We start from the raw sequence: 27,277 nt of genomic DNA on the forward strand, positions 1-27,277 counted from the left end.
ATTTTAGGGAAATAAAAAGATTTTTGGGAAAGGAGGTAAATAAAATGTGTAAGACAAGGGGGCAAATGGAACTTCTGAAGGGCCAAATGGGGAGGGGATAACAATAGTGGGGATGTGAAAGGAGATGGTGAGTATTTTGAAGGTTTGTTTAATGGTTTTTATGATAGAGTGGCAGTATAGGGTTTTTGGTCAAGGTGGGGTTTCAAAGTAGAGGGTTTGGGGAAAAAGATTTGGTAAATAGGAAGAAGGGGAAAAATTTTTGCTGAATATTCCGGGAAAAATTATATGGGGGGGTATTGATTGAGAGGGTAAAGGGAAATGTAGACCCATCAGTTTGGGGGGAAGAGCAGGGGTTTCAAAGTGGAAAGGGGAAAGGGGTGGATCAGGTGTTTGCTTTAAACGAATTATGTGAGAAATACTTAGAAAAGCTAATGGATTTGTATGTACCCTTTAAAGGATCTGGAGAAGGCATATGTTAGAGTTGATAGAAAAAATGCTCTGGGGAAGGGTTTTTTTAAGAAATATGGTGTGGGAGGCAAGTTGTTAGAAGTATGAAAAGTTTTTATCGAGGATGAAAGGGCCCATGTGTAGGGTGTAGGAAGAGAGGAAAGGGGTTTGGTTCCAGTGAATGTGGGTTTTTGGTGGCGGGGGGTGTGTGAGGGTTTCCTTTGGTTTTTTAATTTTTTTAAAGGAGGGGGGTTGTTAGGGGGATGAATGAAAAGAGTTTTGGAAAGGGGGGGCGAGTAGCAGTCTTTTGTGGATGAGAGAGCTTGGGAAGTGAGTCAGTTGTTTTCACTGATGATACACGCTGGGGGCTGTTTTAAATGTGGAAACTGCAAAAAGCGGGTGACTGAGTTTGGTAAAGTGTGTGAATAAAGGGAAAAGTTAAAAAGGTAAATTTGTGAATAAGAGCAAGGTTATTAGGTACAGTGGGGGTTGGGGGTCAAGTCAATTGGGAGGTAAGTTTGAATGGAGAAAAACTGGAGGAAGTAAAGGGGTTTTAGATATCTGGGAGTGGATCTGGCAGCGGATGGAACCATGGAATGGAAGTGAATCATAAGGTGGGGGAGGGGGCAAAAATTTTCTGGGAGCATTAAAGAATGTTTGGAAGTCAGAACTTATCCCCGGAAAGAAAAAATGGGTATGTTTGAAGGAATAGTGGTTTCCAACAATTTTTGTAGGGTTTTGCGAGGCGGGGGGCAAAGGATAAGTTGTGCGCAGTAGGGAGGAGTCGGGAAAATGAGATGTTTGAGGACAATATGTGGTGTGAGGTGGTTTAAAATAGTAATAATGTAAGGGTAAGAGAGATGTGTGGAAAAAAAAAAGAGGTGGTTGAGAAGCAGAAGAGGGTTTTTTTAAAAATGGTTTGGTCACAGGGAGAGAATGAGTGGGGGAAAAGTTTGAAAAAAGGGGGATTATGTGTCAGAGGTGGAGGGAACGAGGGGGAAGTGGGAGACCAAATTGGGGGTGGAAAGATGGAGTGAAAAAGTTTTTTGAGTGTTTCGGGGCCCTTTTAAAACATGCAGGGGGGGAAAGGCGGCAAGGAATAGAGAAAAATTGGGAAAACGATTTTGGTATCCCCCGGGGTAGACGGCTGCCCAATGGTTTGAACCGGGGCCCTGTGAAGCGTCGGGGAAAACCCAGGGGAAAGTTCTGTGGGGCTGGGGGGGGGGGGGTTTGGGAAAGGGAGTTTGGGGTTTTTCAGTCCCTTATTACATGACGCTAAGACTGAGTGTGAAAAAAAATGGGGCCTTGGTGTCTTTTCCTAGCGTACCCTCCGTCACACATGAGGGGGGAGGGGGTTGTTTTTTTCCATGGGTGGCGGGGTGGCAAAGGGAAAAAATAAAGGCAGACAGTAAGATTATGTACATGTGTATATATGTAAATGTCTGTGTATGTATATATATTTTACATTGAGATGTATAGGTTGTATATTTGCGTGTGTGGAACGTGTAGGGTATATACATGTGTATGTGGGCGGGTTGGGCCTTTTCTTTCGTCTGTTCCCTATTTGGCGTACCTGCTAACACGGGAGACACCCCAACAAAGAAAAATAAATAAATAAAAAAATACTATTTTCATTTTGTTTTTGTCCTGTTTTCCCGCGTCTCCCCAAAAGCTTAAACACCCCTGGTTCAATCCACTGACAGCCCCGTCGCCCCCGGTATACCACATCGTTTTTTAATTCACTCTATTTCCCGGGATGCCTTTTACCCTCCAACCTGTTCAGGCCCAAACACAAAAAAATCTTTTCACTCCATCTTTCCACCTCCAATGAGGTCCCCACTTTTCCTCGTTCCCCTCAACCTCAGACAAATATATCCTCTTGGTCAATCTTTCCCACTCATTCTCTCCTTGTGACCAAAACCCTTTTTAAAACAACCCCCTTCTGCTCTCTCAACCACACTCTTTTTATTTACCACACATCTTTTCTTACCCTATAATTACTTACTCGATCAAACCACCTCACACAACCCAAATGTCCCTCAAACATCTCATTTCCAGCACATCCACAATCCTGCACACAACTCTATCCATAGCCCATGCCTCGCAACCCTACCAAAATTGCTGGAACCACTATTCCTTTAAACATACCCATTTTTTTCTTTCTGAACAATGTTCCGACTTTCCCCCCATTCTTCAAGGTTTTCCCGAATTTTCGCCCCCTCCCCCTCCTATGATTCACTTCCACTGCCAGGTTCCATCCGCTGCATAATCCACTCCCAGATATCTAAAACACTTCAATTCCTTCAGTTTTTCCTCCATTCAAACTTACCTCCCAATTGACTTGACCCCCAAACCCTACTGTACCTAATAACCTTGCCTTATTCACATTTACTCTCAACTTTTCTTTTTTCCCCAAACCCAAAAAAAAAAAATTTTTTTTTTTTCCAAACCATCACCACTTCTGCAGTTTCTCACAGAATCAGCCCCCAGCACTGTATCATTAGCAAAAAACAACTACTCACTTCCCAAGCTCTCTCATCCACAACAGAACTCATACTTGCCCCGCTTCCAAAACTCTTTCATTCACCTCCCCAACAACCCCCTCCATAAACAAAAATTTAAACCCAACCCTGGAGACATCACACACCTCTGCCGCAAACCTACATTCACCCGAGAACCAATTTTCTTTCCTCTTTCCTACATGTACACAGGGCCCTTTCATCCTGATTAAAAAATTTTCACTGCTTCTAACAACTTCCTCCCACACCATAAATTCCTAATACCTTCCACAGAGCATCCTATCAACTCTAAACATATGCCTTCTCCAGACCAAAATGCTACATACAAATCCATTTGCTTGTCAAAGTATTTCTCACATACATTCTCAAAAGCAAACACCTGATCCACAAATCCTCTACCACTTCTGAAACCACACTGCCCTTCCCCAATCTGATCTCTGTACATGCCTTCACCCTCTCAATCAATACCCTCCCATATAATTTACCAGGAATACTCAACAAACTTATACCTCTGTAATTTGAGCCCCTCACTCTTATCCCCTTTCCTTTTACAATGGACTATTTCAAGCATTCCGCTAAACCTCAGGCATCTCACCAAGAATCATACATACATTTAAATTAACCTTACCAACCAGTCAACAATACAGTCACCCCCCTTTTTTATAAATTTTTCCCTGCAATACCATCCAAACCTGCTGCCTTGCCGTTTTTCATCTTTCCGCAAAGCTTTTACTAACCTCTTTTCCCGTTTTCCAAATCATTTTCCCTAACCCTCTCACTTTGCACACCACCTCAACCAAAACACCCTATACCTGCCACTCTATCACAAACACATTCTCAACATTCATTCAAGTAAAAATATGTTTTCTGGAGTTTCATTTTTTTTTTTTGCCATACGGGATTTAGGTTTTTTTCCCGGATAGCAGAGCAAAAGTTTTTAAACCCAAATGCTTCAAAATAACATAAAAAATGGTGAATAAAAATGGTTCCATCACACAACCTTGCCGCTGCCTCGAACATGTCCTTAAACAACTCACTCCCTATCTCCATTTACTCTGCAAGAGGATTTTACCATAAAATAAAAAATTTTTAATTTTGCATATATATAAAAAGAGAAATCATATTAAAAATGAAAAGACCAGGTTATAGTGATGGGTGATTTGAATGCAAAGGTGAGTAATGTGGCAGTTGAGGGAATAATTGGTAAACATGGAGTGTTCAGTGTTGTAAATGGAAATGGTGAAGAGCTTGTAGATTTATGTGCTGAAAAAGGATTGGTGATTGGGAATACCTCGTTTAAAAAGCGAGATAAACATAAGTATACGTATGTAAGTAGGAGAGATGGCCAGAGAGCGTTATTGGATTACGTGTTAATTGATAGACGCACGAAAGAGAGACTTTTGGATGTTAATGTGCTGAGAGGTGCAACTGGAGGGATGTCTGATCATTATCTTGTGGAGGCGAAGGTGAAGATTTGTGGGGGTTTTCAGAAAAGAAGAGAGAATGTTGGGGTGAAGAGAGTGGTGAGAGTAAGTGAGCTTGGGAAGGAGACTTGTGTGAGGAAGTATCAGGAGAGACTGAGTACAGAATGGAAAAAGGTGAGAACAAAGGAGGAAAGGGGAGTGGGGGAGGAATGGGATGTATTTAGGGAAGCAGTGATGGCTTGCGCAAAAGATGCTTGTGGCATGAGAAGCGTGGGAGGTGGGTTGATTAAAAAAGGTAGTGAGTGGTGGGATGAAGAGGTAAGATTATTAGTGAAAGAGAAGAGAGAGGCATTTGGACGATTTTTGCAGGGAAAAAATGCAGATGAGTGGGAGAGGTATAAAAGAAAGAGGCAGGAGGTCAGGAGAAAGGTGCAAAGAGGTGAAAAACAGGGCAAATGAGAGTTGGGGTGAGAGAGTATCATTAAATTTTAGGGAGAATAAAAAGATGTTTTGGAAGGAGGTAAATAAAGTGTGTAAGACAAGGGAGCAAATGGGAACTTCAGTGAAGGGCACAAATGGGGAGGTGATAACAAGTAGTGGTGATGTGAGAAGGAGATGGAGTGAGTATTTTGAAGGTTTGTTGAATGTGTTTGATGATAGAGTGGCAGATATAGGGTGTTTTGGTCAAGGTGGTGTGCAAAGTGAGAGGGTTAGGGAAAATGATTTGGTAAATAGAGAAGAGGTAGTAAAAGCTTTACAGAAGATGAAAGCCGGCAAGGCAGCAGGTTTGGATGGTATTGCAGTGGAATGTATCAAAAAAGGGGGTGACTGTATTGTTGACTGGTTGGTAAGGTTATTTAATGCATGTATGTTTCATAGTGGGGTGCTTGAGGATTGGCGGAATGCGTGCATAGTGCCATTGTACAAAGGCAAAGGGGATAAGAGTGAGTGCTCAAATTACAGAGGTATAAGTTTGCTGAATATTCCTGGTAAATTATATGGGAGGGTATTGATTGAGAGGGTGAAGGCATGTAGAGCATCAGATTGGGGAAGAGCAGTGTGGTTTCAGAAGTGGTAGAGGATGTGTGGATCAGGTGTTTGCTTTGACGAATGTATGTGAGAAATACTTAGAAAAGCAAATGGATTTGTATGTAGCATTTATGGATCTGGAGAAGGCATATGATAGAGTTGATAGAGATGCTCTGTGGAAGGTTTTAAGAATATATGGTGTGGGAGGCAAGTTGTTAGAAGTAGTGAAAAGTTTTTATCGAGGATGTAAGGCATGTGTACGTGTAGGAAGAGAGGAAAGTGATTGGTTCTCAGTGAATGTAGGTTTGTGGCAGGGGTGTGTGATGTTTCCATGGTTGTTTAATTTGTTTATGGATGGGGTTGTTAGGGAGGTGAATGCAAGAGTTTTGGAAAGAGGGGCGAGTATGCAGTCTGTTGTGGATGAGAGAGCTTGGGAAGTGAGTCAGTTGTTGTTCACTGATGATACAGCGCTGGTGGCTGATTCATGTGAGAAACTGCAGAAGCTGGTGACTGAGTTTGGTAAAGTGTGTGAATGAAGGAAGTTAAGAGTAAATGTGAATAAGAGCAAGGTTATTAGGTACAGTAGGGTTGAGGGTCAAGTCAATTGGGAGGTAAGTTTGAATGGAGAAAAACTGGAGGAAGTAAAGTGTTTTAGATATCTGGGAGTGGATCTGGCAGCGGATGGAACCATGGAAGTGGAAGTGAATCATAGGGTGGGGGAGGGGGCGAAAATTCTGGGAGCATTGAAGAATGTTTGGAAGTCGAGAACATTATCTCGGAAAGCAAAAATGGGTATGTTTGAAGGAATAGTGGTTCCAACAATGTTGTATGGTTGCGAGGCGTGGGCTATGGATAGAGTTGTGCGCAGTAGGGAGGATGTGCTGGAAATGAGATGTTTGAGGACAATATGTGGTGTGAGGTGGTTTGATCGAGTAAGTAATGTAAGGGTAAGAGAGATGTGTGGAAATAAAAAGAGTGTGGTTGAGAGAGCAGAAGAGGGTGTTTTGAAATGGTTTGGTCACATGGAGAGAATGAGTGAGGAAAGATTGACAAAGAGGATGTATGTGTCAGAGGTGGAGGGAACGAGGAGAAGTGGGAGACCAAATTGGAGGTGGAAAGATGGAGTGAAAAAGATTTTGAGTGATCGGGGCCTGAACATGCAGGAGGGTGAAAGGCGTGCAAGGAATAGAGTAAATTGGAACGATGTGGTATACCGGGGTAGACGTGCTGTCAATGGATTGAACCAGGGCATGTGAAGCGTCTGGGGTAAACCATGGAAAGTTCTGTGGGGCCTGGATGTGGAAAGGGAGCTGTGGTTTCAGTGCATTATTACATGACAGCTAGAGACTGAGTGTGAACGAATGGGGCCTTGGTGTCTTTTCCTAGCGCTACCTCGCACACATGAGGGGGGAGGGGGTTGTTATTCCATGTGTGGCGGGGTGGCGATGGGAACAAATAAAGGCAGACAGTATGAATTATGTACATGTGTATATATGTATATGTCTGTGTATGTATATATATGTGTACATTGAGATGTATAGGTATGTATATTTGCGTGTGTGGACGTGTATGTATATACATGTGTATGTGGGCGGGTTGGGCCATTCTTTCGTCTGTTCCCTTGCGTTACCTTGCTAACACGGGAGACAGCAACAAAGTAAAATAAATAAATAAATAAATATCTATATTCATTTTGCTTTGTCGCTGTCTCCCGCTGTCTCCCCAGACGCTTCACATGCCCTGGTTCAATCCACTGACAGCACGTCGACCCCAGTATACCACATCGTTCTAATTCACTCTATTCCTTGCATGCCTTTCACCCTCCAACATGTTCAGGCCCCAATCACACAAAATCTTTTCACTCCATCTTTCCACCTCCAATGAGGTCTCCCACTTCTCCTCGTTCCCTCAACCTCAGACACATATATCCTCTTGGTCAATCTTTCCTCACTCATTCTCTCCTTGTGACCAAACCATTTGAAAACACCCTCTTCTGCTCTCTCAACCACACTCTTTTTATTACCACACATCTCTCTTACCCTATAATTACTTACTCGATCAAACCACCTCACACAACATACTGTCCTCAAACATCTCATTTCCAGCACATCCACCCTCCTGCACACAACTCTATCCATAGCCCATGCCTCGCAACCATACAACATTGCTGGAACCACTATTCCTTCAAACATACCCATTTTTGCTTTCTGAGACAATGTTCTCGACTTCCAAACATTCTTCAAGGTTTCCAGAATTTTCGCCCCCTCCCCATCCTATGATTCACTTCCACTGCCATGGTTCCATCCGCTGCATAATCCACTCCCAGATATCTAAAACACTTCACTTCCTTCAGTTTTCCTCCATTCAAACTTACCTCCCAATTGACTTGACCCTCAACCCTACTGTACCTAATAACCTTGCTCTTATTCACATTTACTCTCAACTTTCTTTCTTCACACACTTTACCAAACTCAGTCACCAGCTTCTGCAGTTTCTCACATGAATCAGCCACCAGCACTGTATCATTAGCAAACAACAACTGACTCACTTCCCAAGCTCTCTCATCCACAACAGAACTGCATACTTGCCCCGCTTTCCAAAACTCTTGCATTCACCTCCCTAACAACCCCATCCATAAACAAATTAAACAACCATGGAGACATCACACACCTCTGCCGCAAACCTACATTCACTGAGAACCAATTACTTTCCTCTCTTCCTACATGTACACATGCCTTACATCCTCGATAAAAACTTTTCACTGCTTCTAACAACTTGCCTCCCACACCATATATTCCTAATACCTTCCACAGAGCATCTCTATCAACTCTATCATATGCCTTCTCCAGATCCATAAATGCTACATACAAATCCATTTGCTTGTCAAAGTATTTCTCACATACATTCTTCAAAAGCAAACACCTGATCCACACATCCTCTACCACTTCTGAAACCACACTGCTCTTCCCCAATCTGATGCTCTGTACATGCCTTCACCCTCTCAATCAATACCCTCCCATATAATTTACCAGGAATACTCAACAAACTTATACCTCTGTAATTTGAGCACTCACTCTTATCCCCTTTGCCTTTGTACAATGGCACTATGCAAGCATTCCGCTAAACCTCAGGCATCTCACCAAGAATCATACATACATTAAATAACCTTACCAACCAGTCAACAATACAGTCACCCCCCTTTTTTATAAATTCCACTGCAATACCATCCAAACCTGCTGCCTTGCCGGTTTTCATCTTCCGCAAAGCTTTTACTACCTCTTCTCTGTTTACCAAATCATTTTCCCTAACCCTCTCACTTTGCACACCACCTCAACCAAAACACCCTATACCTGCCACTCTATCATCAAACACATTCTCAACATTCATTCAGTGTACAATATGTTTTCTGGAGTTACATTTTCTTTTTTTTGCACATACGGTAGTCAGGTTTTCTCAGGATAGCAGAGCAAAAGTTTCAAACCAAGTGCTTCAAAATAACATACAAATGGTGAATAAAAATGGTGCCATCACACAACCTTGCCGCTGCCACATTTTCCTTAAACAACTCACTCGTAACTCCATTTACTCTGCAAGAGGATATACCATATATAACAATTTAATCTGCATATATATAAACGAGAAATCATATTAAAAATGAAACAGAATGCATAAAGTACATTTATCACTTACCTGGCTATTCGAGATATCTGGTCTTCTGTTGGCTCAGTTTTTGACTTCTCAAGCACATCCAACATTAAAAGTGCCAGGTCTGCACCACTGGTTTGCTGCCAAGCAAAAATAGCACCTGAACCTCTTGTTGAGACAAAAAGGAACAAGGAGTACAACAGCACAGTAGTTCAGAAAATAAACTAGATTTTCAAAGATGAAAAGATAAAATGATACTGTAATCCTACATTATAATGGACTTCAGTAACTGTGGCATAAATCTTTTTCACTGAATACTGATATACCCCTGGGGATAAGGGAGAAAGAATACTTCCCACGCATTCCTCACGTGTTGTAGAAGGCGACTAAAGGGGATGGGAGCGAGGAGCTAGAAACCCTCTCCTCCATTTATTTCAACTTTATAAAAGGGGAAACAGAAGGAGTCATGCAAGAAGTGCTCGTCCTCCTCGAAGGCTCAGATTGGGGTGTCTAAATGTGTGTAGATGTAACCAAGTTGAGAAAAAAAGAGATAGGTAGTATGCTTGAGGAAAGGAACCTGGATGTTTTAGCTCTGAGTGAAACGAAGCTCAAGGGGTAAAGGGGAAGATTGGTTTGGAAATGTCTTGGGAGTACTCAGGGGTTGGTGAGAGGAAAAGATCAAAGGAAGGAGTAGCACTACTCTTGAAACAGGAGTTGTGGGAGTATGTGATAAAGTGTAAGAAAGTAAACTCTACACTGATATGGGTTAAATTGAAAGTGGGTGGAGAGATGTGGGTGATTATTGGTGCATATGCACCTGATCATGAGAAGAAAGATCATGAGAGGTAAGTGTTTTGGGAGCAGCTGAGTGAGTGTGTTAGCAACTTTGATGCACAAGACCGGGTTATAGTGATGGGTGATTTGAATGGAAAGGTGAGTAATGTGGCAGTTGAGGGTATAAATAGTGTACAACGGGGTGTTCAGTGTTGTAAATGGAAATGATGAAGAGCTTGTAGATTTGTGTGGTGAAAAAGGACTGATGATTGGGAATACCTGGTTTAAAAAGAGAGGTATACATGAGTATACGTATGTAAGTAAAAGAGAGATATACACAAGTATACATATGTAAGTAGGAGAGATGGCCAGAGAGCATTATTGGATTACATATTAATTGATAGGCACGTGAAATAGAGACTTTTATATGTTAATGTGCTGAGGGGGGTACCTGGAGGGATCTCTGATCATTATCTTGTGGAGGTGAAGGTAAAGATATGCAGAGATTTTCATAAAGGAAGAGAGAATGATGGGGGTGAAGAGAGTGGTGAAACTTAGTGAGCTTGGAAAGGAGACTTGTGCGAGGAAGTACCAGGAAACATTCAGTGCAGAATGGAAAAAGGTGAAAGCAAATGACATAACAGGAGTGGGGGAGGAATGGGATGTATTTAGGGAAGCAGTGATGGCTTGTGCAAAGGATGCCTGTAGCATGAGAAAGGAGAGAGGTGGGCAGATTAGAAACAGTAGTGAGTGGTGGGGTGAAGAAGTAAGATTGTTAGTGAAAGAGAAGAGAGAGCCATCTGGATGATTTTTGCAGAGAAATAGTGCAAATGACTGGGAGATGTATAAAAGAAAGAGGCAGGAGGTCAAGAGAAAGGTGCAAGAGGTGAAAAAAAGGCAAATGAGAGTTGGGGTGAGAGAGTATCATTAAATTTTAGGGAGAATAAAAAGATGCTTTGGAACGAAGTAAATAAAGTGCGTAAGACAAGAGAAGAAATGGGAACATTGGTGAAGGGGGCAAATGGGGAGGTAATAACAAGTAGTGGTAAAGTGAGAGGGAGATGGAGTGAGTATTTTGAAGGTTTGTTGAATGTGTTTGATGATATAGAGTGGCAGATATAGGGTGTTTTGGTCGAGGTTGTTTGCAAAGTGAGAGGGTTAGGGAGAATGATTTGGTAAACAGAGAAGAGGTAGTCAAAGCTTTGCAGAAGATGAAAGCCGGCAAGGCAGTGGGTTTGTATGGTATTGCTATTTATTTATTTGCTTTCTCACTGTCTCCCGCGTTAGCGAGGTAGCACAAGAAAACAGATGAAAGAATGGCCCAACCCAACCACATACACATGTATATACATACACGTCCACACACGCAAGTATACATACATATACATCTCAACATATACATATATATACACACACAGACATATACATATATATACATGTACATAATTCATACTGTTTGCCCTTATTCATTCCCAACACCAACCAACCACACATGAAATAACAGCCCCCTCCCCCCGCATGTGCGCGAGGTAGAGCTAGGAAAAGACAACAAGGGCCACATTCGTTCACACTCAGTCTCTAGCTGTAATGTATAATGCACCGAAACCACAGCTCCCTTTCCACATCCAGGCCCCACACAACTTTCCACGGTTTACCCAAGACGCTTCGCTTCACACACCCTGATTCAATCCATTGACAGCACATCGACCCCGGCATACCACATCATTCCCATTCACTCTATTCCTTGCACGACTTTCACTCTCCTGTATGTTCAGGCCCTGATCACTCAAAATCTTTTTTACCCCATCTTTCCACCTCTAATTTGGTCTCCCACTTCTCGTTCCCTCCACCTCTGACACATATATCCTCTTGGTCAATCTTTCCTCACTCATTCTCTCCATGTGACCAAACCATTTCAAAATACCCTCTTCTGCTCTCTCAACCACACTCTTTTTATTACCACACATCTCTCTTACTCTATAATTACTTACTCGATCAAACCACCTCACACCAAATGTTGTCCTCAAACATCTCATTTCCAGCACATCCGCCCTCCATAGCACAACTTTAACTGTAGCCCATGCCTCGCAACCATACAACATTGCTGAAACCACTATTCCTTCAAACATACCCATTTTTGCTTTCCGAGATAATGTTCTCGACTTCCACACATTCTTCAAGGCTCCAGAACTTTCACCCCCTCCCTCACCCTATGATTCACTTCCACTTCCACGGTTCCATCCGCTGCATAATCCACTCCCAGATATCTAAAACACTTCACTTCCTCCAGTTTTTCTCCATTCAAACTTACCTCCCAATTGACTTGTCCCTCAACCCTACTGTACCTAATACCCTTGCTCTTGTTCACATTTACTCTTAACTTTCTTCTTTCACACACTTTACCAAACTCAGTCACCAGCTTCTGCAGTTTTTCACCCGAATCAGCCACCAGTGCGGTATCATCAGCGAACAACAACTGACTCACTTCCCAAGCTCTCTCATCCACAACAGAACTGCATACTTGCCCCTCTTTCCAAAACTCTTGCATTCACCTCCCTAACAACCCCACCTATAAACAAATTAAACAACCATGGAGACATCACACACCCCTGCCGCAAACCAACATTCACTGAGAACCAATCACTTTCCTCTCTTCCTACACGTACACATGCCCTACAGCCTCGATAAAAACTTTTCACTGCTTCTAACAACTTGCCTCCCACACCATATATTCCTAATACCTTCCAAAGAGCATCTCTATCAACTCTATCATACGCCTTCTCCAGATCCATAAATGCTACATACAAATCCATTTGCTTTTCTAAGTATTTCTCTCATACATTCTTCAAAGCATACACCTTATCCACACATTCTCTACCACTTCTGAAACCATACAGCTCTTCCCCAATCTGATGCTCTGTACATGCCTTCACCATCTCAATCAATACCCTCCCATACAATTTACCAGGAATACTCAACAAACTTATACCTCTGTAATTTGAGCACTCACTCTTATCCCCTTTGTCTTTGTACAATGGCACTATGCAAGCGTTCCTCCAATCCTCAGGCACCTCACCATGAGTCATACACACATTAAATAAGCTTACCACCAGTCAACAATACAGTCACCCCCTTTTTTAATAAATTCCACTGCAATACCATCTAAACCCGCTGCCTTGCCGGCTTTCATCTTCCACAAAGCTTTTACTATGTCTTCTCTGTTTACCAAATCATTCTCCCTAACCCTCTCACTTTGCACACCACCTCGACCAAAACACCCTATATCTGCTGCTCTATCATCAAACACATTCAACAAACCTTCAAAATACTCACTCCATCTCCTTCTCACATCACTACTTGTTATCACCTCCCCATCAGCCCCCTTCACTGATGTTCCCATTTGTTCCCTTGTCTTACACACTTTATTTACCTCCTTCCAGAACATCTTTTTATTCTCCCTAAAATCTAATAATACTCTCTCACCCCAACTCTCATTTGCCCTCTTTTCCACCTCTTGCACCTTTCTCTTGACCTCCTGCCTCTTCGTTTTATACATCCACCAGTCATTTACATTATTTCACTGCAAAACTTGTCCAAATGCCTCTCTCTTCTCTTTCACTAATAATCGTACTTCTTCATCCCACCACTCACTACCCTTTCTAATCTGCCCAGCTCCCACACTTCTCATGCATCTTTTGCACAAGCCATCACTGATTCCCTAAATACATCCCATTTCTCCACCACTCCCCTTACCTCCTTTGTTCTCACCTTTTTCCATTCTGTACTCAGTCTCTTCTGATACTTCCTCACACAAGTCTCCTTCACAAGTTCACTTACTCTCACCACTCTCTTCACCCCAACATTCTCTCTTCTTTTCTGAAAACCAATACAAATCTTCACCTTCGCCTTCATAAGATAATGATCAGACATCCCTCCAGTTGCACCTCTCAGCACATTAACATCCAAAAGTCTCTCTTTCGTGTGCCTATCAATTAACACATAATCCAATAACGCTCTCTGGCCATCTCTCCTACTTACATACGTATACCTGTGTATATCTCTCTTTTTCAGCACATAAATCTACAAGCTCTTCACCATTTCCATTTACAACACTGAACACCCCATGTACACCAATTATTCCCTCAACTGCCACATTACTCACCTTTGCATTCAAATTACCCATCACTATAACCCGGTCCCATGCATCAAAACTACTAGCACACTCACTCATCTGCACCCAAAACACTTGCCTCTCATGACCTTTTTTTCTCATGCCCAATTGTATATGCACCAATAATCACCCATCTCTCTCCATCCACTTTCAGTTTTACCCATATCAATCTAGAGTTTACTTTCTTACACTCTATCACATACTCCCACCACTCCTGTTTCGGAGTAGTGCGACTCCTTCCCTTGCTCTTGTCCTCTCACTAACCCCTGACTTTACTCCCAAGACATTCCTAAACCACTCTTCCCCTTTACCCTTAAGCTTCGTTTTATTCAGAGCCAAAACATCCAGGTTCCTTTCCTCAAACATACTAACCTTTTTTTTTTTTTTTTCTTTATACTCTGTCGCTCTCTCCCGCGTTTGCGAGGTAGCGCAAGGAAACAGACGAAAGAAATGGCCCAACCCCCCCCCATACACATGTACATACATACGTCCACACACGCAAATATACATACCTACACAGCTTTCCATGGTTTACCCCAGACGCTTCACATGCCTTGATTCAATCCACTGACAGCACGTCAACCCCGGTATACCACATCGCTCCAATTCACTCTATTCCTTGCCCTCCTTTCACCCTCCTGCATGTTCAGGCCCCGATCACACAAAATCTTTTTCACTCCATCTTTCCACCTCCAATTTGGTCTCCCTCTTCTCCTTGCTCCCCTCCACCTCCGACACATATATCCTCTTGGTCAATCTTTCCTCACTCATCCTCTCCATGTGCCCAAACCACTTCAAAACACCCTCTTCTGCTCTCTCAACCACGCTCTTTTTATTTCCACACATCTCTCTTACCCTTACGTTACTCACTCGATCAAACCACCTCACACCACACATTGTCCTCAAACATCTCATTTCCAGCACATCCATCCTCCTGCGCACAACTCTATCCATAGCCCACGCCTCACAACCATACAACATTGTTGGAACCACTATTCCTTCAAACATACCCATTTTTGCTTTCCGAGATAATGCTCTCGACTTCCACACATTCTTCAAGGCCCCCAGAATTTTCGCCCCCTCCCCCACCCTATGATCCACTTCCGCTTCCATGGTTCCATCCGCTGCCAGATCCACTCCCAGATATCTAAAACACTTCACTTCCTCCAGTTTTTCTCCATTCAAACTCACCTCCCAATTGACTTGACCCTCAACCCTACTGTACCTAATAACCTTGCTCTTATTCACATTTACTCTCAACTTTCTTCTTTCACACACTTTACCAAACTCAGTCACCAGCTTCTGCAGTTTCCCACATGAATCAGCCACCAGCGCTGTATCATCAGCGAACAACAACTGACTCACTTCCCAAGCTCTCTCATCCCCAACAGACTTCATACTTGCCCCTCTTTCCAAAACTCTTGCATTTACCTCCCTAACAACCCCATCCATAAACAAATTAAACAACCATGGAGACATCACACACCCCTGCCGCAAACCTACATTCACTGAGAACCAATCACTTTCCTCTCTTCCTACACGTACACTTGCCTTACATCCTCGATAAAAACTTTTCACTGCTTCTAACAACTTTCCTCCCACACCATATATTCTTAATACCTTCCACAGAGCATCTCTATCAACTCTATCATATGTCTTCTCCAGATCCATAAATGCTACATACAAATCCATTTGCTTTTCTAAGTATTTCTCACATACATTCTTCAAAGCAAACACCTGATCCACACATCCTCTACCACTTCTGAAACCACACTGCTCTTCCCCAATCTGATGCTCTGTACATGCCTTCACCCTCTCAATCAACACCCTCCCATATAATTTACCAGGAATACTCAACAAACTTATACCTCTGTAATTTGAGCACTCACTCTTATCCCCTTTGCCTTTGTACAATGGCACTATGCACGCATTCCGCCAATCCTCAGGCACCTCACCATGAGTCATACATACATTAAATAACCTTACCAACCAGTCAACAATACAGTCACCCCCTTTTTTAATAAATTCCACTGCAATACCATCCAAACCTGCTGCCTTGCCGGCTTTCATCTTCCGCAAAGCTTTCACTACCTCTTCTCTGTTTACCAAATCATTTTCCCTAACCCTCTCACTTTGCACACCACCTCGACCAAAACACCCTATATCTGCCACTCTATCATCAAACACATTCAACAAACCTTCAAAATACTCACTCCATCTCCTTCTCACATCACCACTACTTGTTATCACCTCCCCATTTGCGCCCTTCACTGAAGTTCCCATTTGCTCCCTTGTCTTACGCACTTTATTTACCTCCTTCCAGAACATCTTTTTATTCTCCCTAAAATTTAATGATACTCTCTCACCCCAAGTCTCATTTGCCCTGTTTTTCACCTCTTGCACCTTTCTCTTGACCTCCTGTCTCTTTCTTTTATACATCTCCCACTCAATTGCATTTTTTCCCTGCAAAAATCGTCCGAATGCCTCTTTCTTCTCTTTCACTAATACTCTTACTTCTTCATCCCACCACTCACTACCCTTTCTAATCAACCCACCTCCCACTCTTCTCATGCCACAAGCATCTTTTGCGCAATCCATCACTGATTCCCTAAATACATCCCATTCCTCCCCCACTCCCCTTACTTCCATTGTTCTCACCTTTTTCCATTCTGTACTCAGTCTCTCCTGGTACTTCCTCACACAGGTCTCCTTCTCAAGCTCACTTACTCTCACCACCCTCTTCACCCCAACATTCACTCTTCTTTTCTGAAAACCCATACAAATCTTCACCTTAGCCTCCACAAGATAATGATCAGACATCTCTCCAGTTGCACCTCTCAGCACATTAACATCCAAAAGTCTCTCTTTCGCACGCCTGTCAATTAACACGTAATCCAATAACGCTCTCTGGCCATCTCTCCTACTTACATAAGTATACTTATGTATATCTCGCTTTTTAAACCAGGTATTCCCAATCATCAGTCCTTTTTCAGCACATAAATCTACAAGCTCTTCAACCATTTCCATTTACAACACTGAACACCCCATGTATACCAATTATTCCCTCAACTGCCACATTACTCACCTTTGCATTCAAATCACCCATCACTATAACCCGGTCTCGTGCATCAAAACCACTAACACACTCATTCAGCTGCTCCCAAAACACTTGCCTCTCATGATCTTTCTTCTCATGCCCAGGTGCATATGCACCAATAATCACCCACCTCTCTCCATCAACTTTCAGTTTTACCCATATTAATCGAGAATTTACTTTCTTACACTCTATCACATACTCCCACAACTCCTGTTTCAGGAGTATTGCTACTCCTTCCCTTGCTCTTGTCCTCTCACTAACCCCTGACAAGTGTCGTGTCATACTAACCTATCTCTCCTTTTTCTCATCTTGGTTACATCCACACACATTTAGACACCCCAATCTGAGCCTTCGAGGAGGATGAGCACTCCCCGTGTGACTCCTTCTTCCGTTTCCCCTTTTTATAAAGTTAAAATACAAGAAGGGGAGGGTTTCCAGCCCCCCGCTCTCGTCCCCTTTAGCTGCCTTCTACGACACGTGAGGAATGCGTGGGAAGTATTCTTTCTCCCCTATCCCCAGGGTATTGCTGTGGAATTTACTTAAAAAAACTGTGTTGTTGACTGGTTGGTGAAGATATTCAATGTATGTATGGTTCATGGTGAGGTGCCTGAGGATTGGTAGAATGCATGCATATTGACACTGTACAAAGGTAAAGGGGATAAAGGTGAGTGTTCAAATTACAGAGGTTTAAGTTTGTTGAGTATTCCTGGGAAATTGTATGGGAGGGTATTGATTGAGAGGGTAAAGTCATGTACACAGCAATAGATTGGGGAAGAGCAGTGTGGTTTCAGAAGTGGTAGAGGATGTGTGGATCAGGTGTTTGCTTTGAAGAATGTATGTGAGAAATACTTAGAAAAACAAATGGATTTGTATATAGCATTCGTGGATCTGGGGAAGGCATATGATAGAGTTGATAGAGATGCTCTGTGGAAGGTGTTAAGAGCATATGGTGTGGGAGGTAAGTTGTTAAAAGCAGTTAAAATTCTTTATCAAGGATGTAAGGCAGGTGTACGAGTAGGAAGAGAGGAAAGTGATTGGTTCCCAGTGAATGTCAGTTTGCAGCAGGGGTGGTGATGTCTCCATGGTTGTTTAATTCTTTTATGGATGGGGTGGCTAGGGAGGTGAATGTAGGAGTTTGGAGAGAGGGCCAAGTGTGCAGTCTGTTGTCGATGAGAGGCGAGTTTCAATGGAGAAAAACTGAAAGTGAAGTGTTTTTGATATCTGGGAGTGGATATTGCAGCAAATGGAAACATGGAAGCAGAAGTGAGTCACAGGGTGGGGGAAGGGGCGAAGGTTCTGGGAGCATTGTAGAATGTGTGGAAGGTGAGAATGTTATCTCGGAGAGCAAAAATGGCTATGTTTGAAGGAATAGTTGTTCCAACAAAGTTATATGGTTGTGATGCATGGGGTATAGATAGGGTTGTGTGGAGGAGGGTGGATTTGTTGGAAATGAGATGTCTGAGGACAATATGTGGTATGAGGTGGTTTGACCGAGTAAGTAATGAAAGGGTAAGAGATGTGTGGTAATAAAAAGAGTGTGGTTGAGAGAGCAGAAGGGGTAGTATTGAATGGAGAGAATGAGTGTGGAAAGATTGACAAAGTGGATATATGTGTCAGAGGTGGAGGGAACGAGGAGAAGTGGGAGACAAAATTGGACATGGAAGGATGGAGTGAAAAAGATTTTGAGTGACTGGGGCCTGAACTTACAGGAAGGAGAAAGGCGTGCAAGGAATAGAGTGAATTGGAATGATGTGGTATACCAGGGTCGACGTGCTGTCAATGGATTGTACCAGGGCATGTGAAGCGTCTTGGGTAAACCGTGGAAAGTTTTGTGGGGCCTGGATGTGGAAAGGGAGCTGTGGTTGCGGTGCATTACACATGACAGCTAGAGACTGAGTGTGAACGAATGTGGCCTTTGTTGTCTTTTCCTACCGCTACCTCGCACACATGCAGGGGGAGGGGGTTTTCATTTCATATGTGGCGATGGGAACGAATAAGGGCAGACAGTATGAAGTATGTACATGTGTATATATGTATATGTCTGTGTGTGTATATACATATATGTTTTTTTTTTTTTTTGCTTTGTCGCTGTCTCCCGCGTTTGCGAGGTAGCACAAGGAAACAGATGAAAGAAATGGCCCAACCCACCCCCATACACATGTATATACATACGTCCAAACACGCAAATATACATACCTACACAGCTTTCCATGGTTTACCCCAGACGCTTCACATGCCCTGATTCAATCCATTGACAGCACGTCAACCCCGGTATACCACATCGATCCAATTCACCCTATTCCTTGCCCTCCTTTCACCCTCCTGCATGTTCAGGCCCCGATCACTCAAAATCTTTTCCACTCCATCTTTCCACCTCCAATTTGGTCTCCCACTTCTCCTCGTTCCCTCCACCTCCGACACATATATCCTCTTGGTCAATCTTTCCTCACTCATTCTCTCCATGTGCCCAAACCATTTCAAAACACCCTCTTCTGCTCTCTCAACCACGCTCTTTTTATTTCCACACATCTCTCTTACCCTTACGTTACTTACTCGATCAAACCACCTCGCACCACACATTGTCCTCAAACATCTCATTTCCAGCACATCCATCCTCCTGCGCACAACTCTATCCATAGCCCACGCCTCGCAACCATACAACATTGTTGGAACCAGTATTCTTTCAAACATACCCATTTTTGCTTTCCGAGATAATGTTCTTGACTTCCACACATTCTTCAAGGCTCCCAGGATTTTCACCCCCTCCCCCACCCTATGATTCACTTCCGCTTCTATGGTTCCATCCGCTGCCAGATCCACTCCCAGATATCTAAAACACTTTACTTCCTCCAGTTTTTCTCCATTCAAACTTACCTCCCAATTGACTTGACCCTCAACCCTACTGTACCTAATTACCTTGCTCTTATTCACATTTACTCTTAACTTTCTTCTTTCACACACTTTACCAAACTCAGTCACCAGCTTCTGCAGTTTCTCACATGAATCAGCCACCAGTGCTGTATCATCAGCAAACAACAAGTGACTCACTTCCCAAGCTCTCTCATCCCCAACAGACTTCATACTTGCCCCTCTTTCCAAAACTCTTGCATTCACCTCCCTAACAACCCCATCCATAAACAAATTAAACAACCATGGAGACATCACACACGCCTGCCGCAAACCTACATTCACTGAGAACCAATCACTTTCCTCTCTTCCTACACGTACACTTGCCTTACATCCTCGATAAAAACTTTTCACTCCTTCTAACAACTTGCCTCCCACACCATATATTCTTAATACCTTCCACAGAGCATCTCTATCAACTCTATCATATGCCTTCTCCAGATCCATAAATGCTACATACAAATCCATTTGCTTTTCTAAGTATTTCTCACATACATTCTTCAAAGCAAACACCTGATTCACACATCCTCTACCACTTCTGAAACCACACTGCTCTTCCCCAATCTGATGCTCTGTACATGCCTTCACCCTCTCAATCAATACCCTCCCATATAATTTACCAGGAATACTCAACAAACTTATACCTCTGTAATTTGAGCACTCACTCTTATCCCTTTTGCCTTTGTACAATGGCACTATGCACGCATTCCGCCAATCCTCAGGCACTTCACCATGAGTCATACATACATTAAATAACCTTACCAACCAGTCAATAATACAGTCACCCCCTTTTTTAATAAATTCCACTGCAATACCATCCAAACCTGCTGCCTTGCCGGCTTTCATCTTCCGCAAAGCTTTTACTACCTCTTCTCTGTTTACCAAATCATTTTCACTAACCCTCTCACTTTGCACACCACCTCGACCAAAACAGCCTAAATCTGCCACTCTATCATCAAACACATTCAACAAACCTTCAAAATACTCACTCCATCTCCTTCTCACATCACCACTACTTGTTATCACCTCCCCATTTGCGCCCTTCACTGAAGTTCCCATTTGCTCCCTTGTCTTACGCACTTTATTTACCTCCTTCCAGAACATCTTTTTATTCTCCCTAAAATTTAATGATACTCTCTCACCCAACTCTCATTTGCCCTGTTTTTCACCTCTTGCACCTTTCTCTTGACCTCCTGTCTCTTTCTTTTATACATCTCCCACTCAATTGCATTTTTTCCCTGCAAAAATCGTCCGAATGCCTCTTTCTTCTCTTTCACTAATACTCTTACTTCTTCATCCCACCACTCACTACCCTTTCTAATCAACCCACCTCCCACTCTTCTCATGCCACAAGCATCTTTTGCGCAATCCATCACTGATTCCCTAAATACATCCCATTCCTCCCCCACTCCCCTTACTTCCATTGTTCTCACCTTTTTCCATTCTGTACTCAGTCTCTCCTGGTACTTCCTCACACAGGTCTCCTTCTCAAGCTCACTTACTCTCACCACCCTCTTCACCCCAACATTCACTCTTCTTTTCTGAAAACCCATACAAATCTTCACCTTAGCCTCCACAAGATAATGATCAGACATCTCTCCAGTTGCACCTCTCAGCACATTAACATCCAAAAGTCTCTCTTTCGCACGCCTGTCAATTAACACGTAATCCAATAACGCTCTCTGGCCATCTCTCCTACTTACATAAGTATACTTATGTATATCTCGCTTTTTAAACCAGGTATTCCCAATCATCAGTCCTTTTTCAGCACATAAATCTACAAGCTCTTCACCATTTCCATTTACAACACTGAACACCCCATGTATACCAATTATTCCCTCAACTGCCACATTACTCACCTTTGCATTCAAATCACCCATCACTATAACCCGGTCTCGTGCATCAAAACCACTAACACACTCATTCAGCTGCTCCCAAAACACTTGCCTCTCATGATCTTTCTTCTCATGCCCAGGTGCATATGCACCAATAATCACCCACCTCTCTCCATCAACTTTCAGTTTTACCCATATTAATCGAGAATTTACTTTCTTACACTCTATCACATACTCCCACAACTCCTGTTTCAGGAGTATTGCTACTCCTTCCCTTGCTCTTGTCCTCTCACTAACCCCTGACAAGTGTCGTGTCATACTAACCTATCTCTCCTTTTTCTCATCTTGGTTACATCCACACACATTTAGACACCCCAATCTGAGCCTTCGAGGAGGATGAGCACTCCCCGTGTGACTCCTTCTTCCGTTTCCCCTTTTTATAAAGTTAAAATACAAGAAGGGGAGGGTTTCCAGCCCCCCGCTCTCGTCCCCTTTAGCTGCCTTCTACGACACGTGAGGAATGCGTGGGAAGTATTCTTTCTCCCCTATCCCCAGGGTATTGCTGTGGAATTTACTTAAAAAAACTGTGTTGTTGACTGGTTGGTGAAGATATTCAATGTATGTATGGTTCATGGTGAGGTGCCTGAGGATTGGTAGAATGCATGCATATTGACACTGTACAAAGGTAAAGGGGATAAAGGTGAGTGTTCAAATTACAGAGGTTTAAGTTTGTTGAGTATTCCTGGGAAATTGTATGGGAGGGTATTGATTGAGAGGGTAAAGTCATGTACACAGCAATAGATTGGGGAAGAGCAGTGTGGTTTCAGAAGTGGTAGAGGATGTGTGGATCAGGTGTTTGCTTTGAAGAATGTATGTGAGAAATACTTAGAAAAACAAATGGATTTGTATATAGCATTCGTGGATCTGGGGAAGGCATATGATAGAGTTGATAGAGATGCTCTGTGGAAGGTGTTAAGAGCATATGGTGTGGGAGGTAAGTTGTTAAAAGCAGTTAAAATTCTTTATCAAGGATGTAAGGCAGGTGTACGAGTAGGAAGAGAGGAAAGTGATTGGTTCCCAGTGAATGTCAGTTTGCAGCAGGGGTGGTGATGTCTCCATGGTTGTTTAATTCTTTTATGGATGGGGTGGCTAGGGAGGTGAATGTAGGAGTTTGGAGAGAGGGCCAAGTGTGCAGTCTGTTGTCGATGAGAGGCGAGTTTCAATGGAGAAAAACTGAAAGTGAAGTGTTTTTGATATCTGGGAGTGGATATTGCAGCAAATGGAAACATGGAAGCAGAAGTGAGTCACAGGGTGGGGGAAGGGGCGAAGGTTCTGGGAGCATTGTAGAATGTGTGGAAGGTGAGAATGTTATCTCGGAGAGCAAAAATGGCTATGTTTGAAGGAATAGTTGTTCCAACAAAGTTATATGGTTGTGATGCATGGGGTATAGATAGGGTTGTGTGGAGGAGGGTGGATTTGTTGGAAATGAGATGTCTGAGGACAATATGTGGTATGAGGTGGTTTGACCGAGTAAGTAATGAAAGGGTAAGAGATGTGTGGTAATAAAAAGAGTGTGGTTGAGAGAGCAGAAGGGGTAGTATTGAATGGAGAGAATGAGTGTGGAAAGATTGACAAAGTGGATATATGTGTCAGAGGTGGAGGGAACGAGGAGAAGTGGGAGACAAAATTGGACATGGAAGGATGGAGTGAAAAAGATTTTGAGTGACTGGGGCCTGAACTTACAGGAAGGAGAAAGGCGTGCAAGGAATAGAGTGAATTGGAATGATGTGGTATACCAGGGTCGACGTGCTGTCAATGGATTGTACCAGGGCATGTGAAGCGTCTTGGGTAAACCGTGGAAAGTTTTGTGGGGCCTGGATGTGGAAAGGGAGCTGTGGTTGCGGTGCATTACACATGACAGCTAGAGACTGAGTGTGAACGAATGTGGCCTTTGTTGTCTTTTCCTAGCGCTACCTCGCACACATGCAGGGGGAGGGGGTTTTCATTTCATATGTGGGGGGGTGGCGATGGGAACGAATAAGGGCAGACAGTATGAAGTATGTACATGTGTATATATGTATATGTCTGTGTGTGTATATACATATATGTTTTTTTTTTTTTTTGCTTTGTCGCTGTCTCCCGCGTTTGCGAGGTAGCACAAGGAAACAGATGAAAGAAATGGCCCAACCCACCCCCATACACATGTATATACATACGTCCAAACACGCAAATATACATACCTACACAGCTTTCCATGGTTTACCCCAGACGCTTCACATGCCCTGATTCAATCCATTGACAGCACGTCAACCCCGGTATACCACATCGATCCAATTCACCCTATTCCTTGCCCTCCTTTCACCCTCCTGCATGTTCAGGCCCCGATCACACAAAATCTTTTCCACTCCATCTTTCCACCTCCAATTTGGTCTCCCACTTCTCCTCGTTCCCTCCACCTCTGACACATATATCCTCTTGGTCAATCTTTCCTCACTCATTCTCTCCATGTGCCCAAACCATTTCAAAACACCCTCTTCTGCTCTCTCAACCACGCTCTTTTTATTTCCACACATCTCTCTTACCCTTACGTTACTTACTCGATCAAACCACCTCGCACCACACATTGTCCTCAAACATCTCATTTCCAGCACATCCATCCTCCTGCGCACAACTCTATCCATAGCCCACGCCTCGCAACCATACAACATTGTTGGAACCACTATTCTTTCAAACATACCCATTTTTGCTTTCCGAGATAATGTTCTTGACTTCCACACATTCTTCAAGGCTCCCAGGATTTTCACCCCCTCCCCCACCCTATGATTCACTTCCGCTTCTATGGTTCCATCCGCTGCCAGATCCACTCCCAGATATCTAAAACACTTTACTTCCTCCAGTTTTTCTCCATTCAAACTTACCTCCCAATTGACTTGACCCTCACCCCTACTGTACCTAATTACCTTGCTCTTATTCACATTTACTCTTAACTTTCTTCTTTCACACACTTTACCAAACTCAGTCACCAGCTTCTGCAGTTTCTCACATGAATCAGCCACCAGTGCTGTATCATCAGCAAACAACAAGTGACTCACTTCCCAAGCTCTCTCATCCCCAACAGACTTCATACTTGCCCCTCTTTCCAAAACTCTTGCATTCACCTCCCTAACAACCCCATCCAAAAACAAATTAAACAACCATGGAGACATCACACACGCCTGCCGCAAACCTACATTCACTGAGAACCAATCACTTTCCTCTCTTCCTACACGTACACTTGCCTTACATCCTCGATAAAAACTTTTCACTCCTTCTAACAACTTGCCTCCCACACCATATATTCTTAATACCTTCCACAGAGCATCTCTATCAACTCTATCATATGCCTTCTCCAGATCCATAAATGCTACATACAAATCCATTTGCTTTTCTAAGTATTTCTCACATACATTCTTCAAAGCAAACACCTGATTCACACATCCTCTACCACTTCTGAAACCACACTGCTCTTCCCCAATCTGATGCTCTGTACATGCCTTCACCCTCTCAATCAATACCCTCCCATATAATTTACCAGGAATACTCAACAAACTTATACCTCTGTAATTTGAGCACTCACTCTTATCCCTTTTGCCTTTGTACAATGGCACTATGCACGCATTCCGCCAATCCTCAGGCACTTCACCATGAGTCGTACATACATTAAATAACCTTACCAACCAGTCAATAATACAGTCACCCCCTTTTTTAATAAATTCCACTGCAATACCATCCAAACCTGCTGCCTTGCCGGCTTTCATCTTCCGCAAAGCTTTTACTACCTCTTCTCTGTTTACCAAATCATTTTCACTAACCCTCTCACTTTGCACACCACCTCGACCAAAACAGCCTAAATCTGCCACTCTATCATCAAACACATTCAACAAACCTTCAAAATACATTCTCGATTAATATGGGTAAAACTGAAAGTTGATGGAGAGAGATGGGTGATTATTGGTGCATATGCACCTGGGCATGAGAAGAAAGATCATGAGAGGCAAGTGTTTTGGGAGCAGCTGAATGAGTGCGTTAGTGGTTTTGATGCACGAGACCAGGTTATAGTGATGGGTGATTTGAATGCAAAGGTGAGTAATGTGGCAGTTGAGGGAATAATTGGTATACATGGGGTGTTCAGTGTTGTAAATGGAAATGGTGAAGAGCTTGTAGATTTATGTGCTGAAAAAGGACTGGTGATTGGGAATACCTGGTTAAAAAAGCGAGATATACATAAGTATACGTATGTAAGTAGGAGAGATGGCCAGAGAGCGTTATTGGATTACGTATTAATTGACAGGCGCGCGAAAGAGAGACTTTTGGTTGTTAATGTGCTGAGAGGTGCAACTGGAGAGATGTCTGATCATTATCTTGTGGAGGCGAAGGTGAAGATTTGTATGGGTTTTCAGAAAAGAAGAGTGAATGTTGGGGTGAAGAGGGTGGTGAGAGTAAGTGAGCTTGGGAAGGAGACTTGTGTGAGGAAGTACCAGGAGAGACTGAGCACAGATTGGAAAAAGGTGAGAACAATGGAAGTAAGGGGAGTGGGGGAGGAATGGGATGTATTTAGGGAATCAGTGATGGATTGCGCAAAAGATGCTTGTGGCATGAGAAGAGTGGGAGGTGGGTTGATTAGAAAGGGTAGTGAGTGGTAGGATGAAGAAGTAAGATTATTAGTGAAAGAGAAGAGAGAGGCATTTGGACGATTTTTGCAGGGAAAAAATGCAACTGAGTGGGAGATGTATAAAAGAAAGAGACAGGAGGTCAAGAGAAAGGTGCAAGAGGTGAAAAAGAGGGCAAATGAGAGTTGGGGTGAGAGAGTATCATTAAATTTTAGGGAGAATAAAAAGATGTTCTGGAAGGAGGTAAATAAAGTGCGTAAGACAAGGGAGCAAATGGGAACTTCAGTGAAGGGCGCAAATGGGGAGGTGATAACAAGTAGTGGTGATGTGAGAAAGAGATGGAGTATTTTGATACATATATGTATACGTATGTATATGTGCGTGTGTGGACATGTATGTATATACATGTTTATATGGGTGGGTTGGGCCATTCTTTCGTCTGTTTCCTTGCGCTACCTCGCTAACGTGGGAGACAGCGACAAAGTATAATAAATAAATAAATAAGAAATAGGTGGCGGATTCATGTGAGAAACTGCAGAAGCTGGTGACGGAGTTTGGTAAAGTGTGTGGAAGAAGAAAGTTAAGAGTAAATGTCAATAAGAGCAAGGTTATTAGGTACAGTAGGGTTGAGGGTCAATTCAATTGGGAGGTGAGTTTGAATGGTGAGAGGCTGGAGGAAGTGAAGTGTTTTAGATATCTGGGAGTGGATCTGTCAGCGGATGGAACCATGGAAGCGGAAGTGGATCATAGGGTGGGGGAGGGGGCGAAAATTTTGGGAGC

General features: G+C 43.0%; 1 protein-coding gene across 2 annotated transcripts in view; it reads right to left on the bottom strand.

Annotated features, from left to right (window-relative positions):
• Positions 1-27,277, bottom strand: part of LOC139750714 (Golgi to ER traffic protein 4 homolog) — a 259,236-nt gene that overhangs the window by 190,392 nt on the left and 41,567 nt on the right. For both annotated transcript variants that reach the window (XM_071665388.1, XM_071665387.1), the window contains exon 3: positions 9,110-9,204. In XM_071665388.1, the coding sequence (XP_071521489.1) occupies positions 9,110-9,204 (95 nt within the window). The remainder of the gene's footprint in view (positions 1-9,109; positions 9,205-27,277) is intronic.

The sequence above is a fragment of the Panulirus ornatus genome, chromosome 10, assembly GCF_036320965.1.
Source record: "Panulirus ornatus isolate Po-2019 chromosome 10, ASM3632096v1, whole genome shotgun sequence".
NCBI lineage: Eukaryota > Metazoa > Arthropoda > Malacostraca > Decapoda > Palinuridae > Panulirus > Panulirus ornatus.